This window comes from Buceros rhinoceros, unplaced genomic scaffold, assembly GCF_000710305.1.
Source record: "Buceros rhinoceros silvestris isolate BGI_N320 unplaced genomic scaffold, ASM71030v1 scaffold31078, whole genome shotgun sequence".
NCBI lineage: Eukaryota > Metazoa > Chordata > Aves > Bucerotiformes > Bucerotidae > Buceros > Buceros rhinoceros.
Window position 1 is genome coordinate 19,767 of NW_010426826.1, and position 6,774 is coordinate 26,540.

General features: G+C 51.7%; 1 protein-coding gene across 1 annotated transcript in view; it reads right to left on the reverse strand.

Moving 5' to 3' along the window:
- Positions 1-6,774, reverse strand: part of PIGQ (phosphatidylinositol glycan anchor biosynthesis, class Q) — a 23,179-nt gene that overhangs the window by 16,209 nt on the left and 196 nt on the right. Inside the window, exons 2-3 of the mRNA XM_010141666.1 lie at positions 5,187-5,318; positions 3,944-4,064 (exon numbers count right to left, since the gene is read on the reverse strand). Of these exons, the coding sequence (XP_010139968.1) occupies positions 3,944-4,064; positions 5,187-5,318 (253 nt within the window). The remainder of the gene's footprint in view (positions 1-3,943; positions 4,065-5,186; positions 5,319-6,774) is intronic.

Below are 6,774 nucleotides of genomic sequence, written 5' to 3' on the forward strand. Positions count from 1 at the left end.
TCTCCCCGCAGCCTCCTCTGCTCCAGGCTGAACCCCCCCAGCTCTCTCCCCTCTCCTCCCAGCAGAGGTGTCATCGATGAAGGACAGACAGCGCACTGTGGGTGGGCACTGGGAAGCACAGGGCATACTTCCTGAGCGGAGCATCTTGTGCAAGTCAGAAAGGCAGAGCCAAAGCACTTCTAGCAGCCACGTTGGCCCTGTGTCTGTTGGAGGCGTTTGGGGCTCTGAGTTATACTATTTTACTGATTAACATTGAAGAATATTTTCCAGGGATTTGCTTTGTTTATGGATTAGCAGAACATGACTGAATAGGGACTTACACCCCACTACCTTTAAGCCTCAAGTCGCATTTTTGGAGGCACTATCTACGATAAATATTTAACTGTTTCAAAGAGACTACAGCTTAAGAGAAAGAGACATCAACAAGGATGAAAGAAGTGAACGAGAAAAAAAAAAAAGAAGATGGTTTATAAGCAGTTCTTCTTTTTAACCCGGACAAATGTAGCACTTGGCATTAGGTATTTTTGAAAGAAGCTGTCTCGTGGAAGGCAGAAACAAGTACAACTACTGGGAAGTCCAGAGGGAACAAGAGGAAGGAGGAGGGTAGGAGTTGTGTGGGCACCTACAGAGAGAAAATTATTCACATTTCCCCTTCTTGGATTTGAAAGCCTGCTCCAAAAATCAGCCCTTCGTTCTGCACGCAGCTCCTCGCCGGTTACTCCCTGGGTGTCTCTGAATCACATCTGCCTCATTTACTGACAAAAGCAGCTTGTTATCAGAGCGAGCGCAGCGCAGCTCATTACGCTGCGAACGTGGGAGCTGCAGTCAGCGATGTTCTGTGCATCAGCAACAACTGCCAGCTAAGTGCTGATGTGAGAGTCATTCTGTCAGAGGATGACAAACGGCAGCTAGAGAACACTGCCTCAACCCTGCGTCAGCAGGCTGAGCTTGTGACCCTGGCAGCTGCCGAGAGCCAAAACAACCCACCTGCACCGCCTTCCTTCCAGAGAGGGGTTTGCTAGGAGAGGACATGAGCATTGTATCCCGTCCCCACACAGCCACCACTTTGCCAATACTAAAATCAATCAACCAAACCAATGAAGTTATACAAGGTTAGTTTGTCAACATTAGAAGCAATGAAATCCATCCATCCAAGGTTAAAAGAAGGCTATGTACCCAACCTTATAATACAGAATGATCTTATTAAAATATATGTAACTGTCCAGAGCAGGGCAGCGGAGCTGGGGCAGGGGCTGGAGCACAATGCGCTGAGGAGTGGCTGAGGGACCTGGGGGGGCTGAGCCTGGAGCAAAGGAGGCTCCGGGGAGACCTTCTGGCTCTGACAACTCCCTGACAGGAGGGTGCAGCCAGGGGGGGTCGGTCTCTTCTCCCCAGGAACAGGTGACAGGATGGAAGGAACCGGCCTCCAATTGCCCCAGTGGAGGTTGAGGTTGTCCCTGAGGAGCCATTTCTGTCCCGTTGGGGTTGTGCAGGCGTGTCGCAGGCTGCCCAGGGCAGTGGTGGAGTCCCCATCCCTGGATGCTGCCCAGGTCATTGTTGGAGTCCCCATCCCTGGAGGGGTTTCCCAGCCGTGTGCAGGTGATGCTGAGGGACAGGGGTCAGTGGGGAGTCGAGGAGCTGGAAGGTCCTTTCCAACCCAAATGATTCTGTGATGTTCTGTTTACTCATGGACACAGAGCTGTAAGGTCAATGCTGCCATCAGATCTGGTTCACGTATCGAAAGCAGAAGAGTGAGGAGCATCAAGGAAGGAAAAGTAACTCATTCCACACATGGGCAAGTTTGCGTTACTGAGCCTGGCACCACGTCAGCACTTGAGAAAGCCCAAGCGCTGGAATAATGCGACCAGACGGACACTCAGCAGTGAAGAGGAAACCCACTGCTGAATGGCTAAGGGGAGATTTTGTGGTCATCCTGGAACAGTGGTGCCGGCCTGCATGCCACATGTTGAAGTCATTGGTGTATTTTGGGATCACTCAGATCTGCATTTTTCAAGGCCTGCATGTAATGCATATAAATCAGTGCCCACCAACGGCAGCAAACGACTCCATGCGATTTCATGGCCACGACCCGATATGCCTGAAAGAAGAAAAGCTGGAAAGTAAGAAGAGTTGCAAGTGGCCTGAACTGATAAGCTTGGAGAGCACAGTGAGGATGGCACTGAGTGACTGGGTGGCCAGCCAGATGAAGAGGAGTTGGTGCTTCCAGGAAAGTGAGTAAACAGCTCCTGGCGATAGCGAGGTAACGAAGCCAGCACATGCAGCAGACACTGAAAATAACTGATGCCCGTGTGTGTGAGCGGAGTGACAGTTGAGCTAAATCACTGACAGAGGAACGAACAAGCAACTGTGACAAGGAAGCCGATCCAGGACAGGTGCCAGGATTGGATACACCTTGAGCACAGGGAGCGTCCATCTGCCAGAGACACCGGGCAGATGGAAGCCCTCCCGCAGCCACCTGCATACACAGGAACACAGCCAAAAGCCACTTCCTTGAGGACTTGTTAAGAAATCAGATTTCTCAGAGCTGGACATTCACAGTACTCCCATAGGGAGAGCTCCTGAGAACTTAACTCTGTCACCTGAAATATCCGTAAGGGAGGAGACTTGGAAAAGTGTTTTTAGCGTACAGCTCAAATCCGAGAGCAAGTGCATTGCAAGAGCTGTGGTCCCCCACCGCTGCTGAACAGTGTCCGCAGCAATCCTTAAACGTTTGACTATGGAAGATAACACAAATAGCAATAATCACGATCCGCGGCTCTGCTGGACACTCCAGATCCGCTTTCTAAAAGCATATGCAAGGATGTTCAGAGACTTGTACGGCTTGCAACAATTAAAAACTTAGACATGGACCAAGCAGATCCTCGTCAAGACAAATGTGAGCTCTTCCCAAGAAAGACAGTGTATGCGGGAAAAAGAAATTGCTGCTGTAATTCTCTCATCAGAATAAAATTCCTCCCAACTAAGAAGCTGGAAGAGTGAGCAAAGGGAGGACATGCTCCAGCTGCCAGAAAGAAATGGACGGAAAGATCCACCTTCTCTCCCAGAAATGGAAGTGGGCAGGGGAAGGATTGGGCTGTGCAGCTGCACGTCAGCACTCAATGCCAGCTGCACGCGCATTCCCAAGAGACAGCAGTGCTTAAAACAGAGCTAACTCCAGACTAGTGGTCTGGTCTCCAGCCTCTGAAGTACATTATAATGTTCTTACTGCCACTGAGCAGCTCTGTTGGCTTACTGCACCTCAGAGGAACCACTGGAGAAGCAGGACAGCGCGAGTCATCCTGCTTCTCCAGGAGTTTATGCTGATGTCGAGGGATCTTAGTGGGCAAGAGGAGCTATGCTTGAGAAAATCACAGGACACAGCAAGTACTCCTGGCTTCCCATCTGCACCGCAGAGCTGTGAGACAGGATTTGGGGTGTTGGTATCCTGACGAGCCAATGCCTTCAGATTTCCCCACGAAACGCCTGTTCACAGGTGGGGCTGTACTGCTTCCCAGGCTGCACTTCTCAGCAGCTTATCAGATTCAACCCATGTTACAGCTTTTTTTTTTTTTCCTCCCACTAACACCCTTATAGCAACAACTTGAGGACACTTCCTGGCAACTCCAGAATAAAAGTATTCCAGGTTGACAGCCATCTGACCTGCAGCCATGGAGCTCTGTCCAAGCCATAACTGTTACTTCAGGAGCTGGAGCAGCCCTCTGGTAAACATCCAATTCCTATTCACCGCACACACGAAGCAGTTCCTTTTGAGCAGCCCCAGCAGGCTTGATCTGAAGATTTCAGTGTTCTCGATGAGACTGCAGACAGGACCGTCTCTGAAGCCCTTGTGCGAAAGGCACTGCCTCCCTACAGCCACCCCTGGCACGGAGAGCTGGGCAGCACCCACAGCAGGGGAAGGAGAAACGGCCTTGGCCAGACTTACATCAGCCACGGGGATGAGGGTGTCAGCGAGGTGACCGATGCGGTTCTTTCTGTACAGCCAGGACACCAGCAGTATCCCCAGAGCCACATCGATCAGCAGAGAGACAAAGATGTTGGCTTTCCTGTGTGCAGGACAAAAAGAAACAGCGTAAGAGAAAAAGGAAGGACAGTGTTTAATGTCTCAATGCATGACAACTGTCAGCTTCTCTCACACGGCATCTCTGATGTCCCGGGACACCAGGACAACTTACTGGAGGCACAGCGTCGAGACCTTTTGACCTTCCCTGGTGCACTGCTACTTCTGTGGCCAAACACGGAGCCCCTTGGAGCCTGACACAGCACAGAATCTTTCTCGGGAAGGGGAGCGAGGAGCGGGGCTGAAGCTCCAAAGAGAAGTGTTAGACAAAGTGTGTACGCATGTACTCGGCAGATCGGGGAGATTTACCAGCACAACAGACACCTGCACTTGGAGGACCCACGCTGAGACCAGGCAGCTTCCCGAGATAATTAGTGTTCCTGGGTACACCCTCGTACCCAGAAGGGCTGGACCGCCCCTTCGCTGCTGGAGTTTCTCAGTGACATTCCACAACGTGAGTTAGTTGAGAAATCAGATTAAACAACCACAGTTACTTTGGGCCTTCAGCTCTGCTCTTCTGTTTCAAGTGTTCCCCGGGAGTCAGTTACTGAGGGATCAGAGAAGACTTGCGGTGTGGTGGCCGTGGGGCATTTGGTAGCTATCTCAGATCTCCGCCCCTCCTGGTTCTGCTCGCTGTGCTGCACGTTTGCTTTCTCTGTTACCCTGATTTTGTTACGGCTGTTGGGAGTCTCTGGTCTGCAGTTACTGCAAGATGGTTCCCCAAAAGAGTGGGTGAAAGAGGGGAGTGTTTAACCTTTCTGCTCTTACAGAAAGTGCCACCAAATAGTGCTGGCAGGAGTTGGCCACCAGCAGCACATGCGAAAGCAATGAGCTCATGGGAGCAGGGACGACAAAGCACGACACACACGGGCACGGCACAAGCTCTCTGTGGCCAGTGCCCTGGCTGCCCTCCCCAGGCTGGGGACGAAGGAACCTCCCTGGCAGAAGGCATAAAAAGATCTGCAAACCATGGTGGTTAGAGCAAAGGAGGCAACATCACATGGTTGGAGGACCCCGTAGTGCTGTGTGGGCACAGGATCCATGGTTTGGGTTCCCCAGAGGAGACAGGGCTAGAGCAAAGACCTGCCTCACTGCCTACTCCACGTACCTCATGAACTGAGCCTGGTTTTGAGCCTTCTTGTTGCTGCTGATGACCTGGAGGTGCTGCAGGCGATGTCCCAGCTGCTCACAGGTCGACAGTTTGCTCCATAAGAAAGACAAAGGCCAAAGCTTCAGCACCCTGCAGAAACACCGTGTGAATGTCCCCTTTTGCTTTTGACCAGCAACAACAGGACCATAGACAACAGGACGGTCAGCATTTAGTTGGGTTGCAAAGTTAACATCCCCATCAGGCTTGTAGGGGAAGACATATTCACCTGGTTCTTTTATTATGACTCAGAAGAAAAGCACTAAACGATGCTGAATTATTTTTGGGAGTTACTCTTATTGCCACACACCCCATGAAGAAAGGGATGGTGGTGATTTGCACAGTCTAACATGGCACTGCTGGATGCTGCCTGCTCGGGGAACATGCAGCAGCAGCACAGCAACACCAAGCACCACGTCTGTGGCGGGGAACAAATTCTGAGGTGGACAGAATGTGGATCACTTCTTTCCAGCACACAACGATTGCTTCACTGTTTTCACAGTGTATCGCTGTTTCCTATTAAGGGTCCAAGAATCTACGCTCACTTTCGTCACTTCCTCCACCTCCTCTCTCTTATTGCTTTGGCATGTCCCTTCATTCCCATTCATTCAAAATGCCAAAATTATTCCTCCCATCCTGCTTTGCTCTTGAAATTGTCCAGCTGTTCAGATCACGAGTGAGCATGGCCTGGCGATGTCCCTGCGCTGTGCTCGTGCCTCCCCGCGTTTCACCTGGAGGAGGCTGGCCCGCCGGCCAGCAGCACAGTGTCTGCAGGACTGGCCAGCGCAGGACACGGGCTGGGCAGAGTGGGCTCTGGCTCTGATGTACACACGTCACACAGATCACGGCTCGCTCAAAACCCTGCTCGGTTCACCACGGGTGCTATCCCCTTCCTCCCCCAGCCCTTCAACCATCTTTCCTGCAAGGTTTGTCAGCTAAAACACCAGAGTGCTGACATCCCCCCTGCGCCCTCCCCACTCAAAATTCAGACACCCGGTGTTTGAAATACACGCAGTGGACTGTGAATCACTCCTCCTAACTTGAGGCCTCGAGTTAGTCAGCTCTTCGTTACAGCCTCCCACCTTAGAGACAAATGAACGTGCTGTTCTTCAGCTGTCTTGTCAGAGGGTGAGATCTAAAGCAGCGGAGGAAAAGCAGGGTGCAGGGGGAGGGAGTCATGGCAGGGCAGCCACGCAAAGTCCTGGGAGCACAGATGCTCTGAGGCGCTGGTGCAGATGAGTTTTCTCTTCCAATTATGTCCTAGCCCAGCAGTTACAAATTCTGGCACGGTAACACTTTGGTAGAGCAATGAATTGCACCTGAAATGCAAAGAAGCGGGGAGGAAAAACGCTCTACCCATGTGGATCTCTACAGACAGCTGAAGGTGAAAAATTACTGGGCAAACCAGCAGCTGCCAGACCACCTCAGTTCAAGCGAAAGCAATGGCTCTGGGGTCCTGTGCTCAGCAGTCACTGGGCTCACAGTCTCCCCAGCCTCTCCCAGTAATGTGGGTCTCCTGCCACCCATTGCTGCTCCACAACCCACGAAG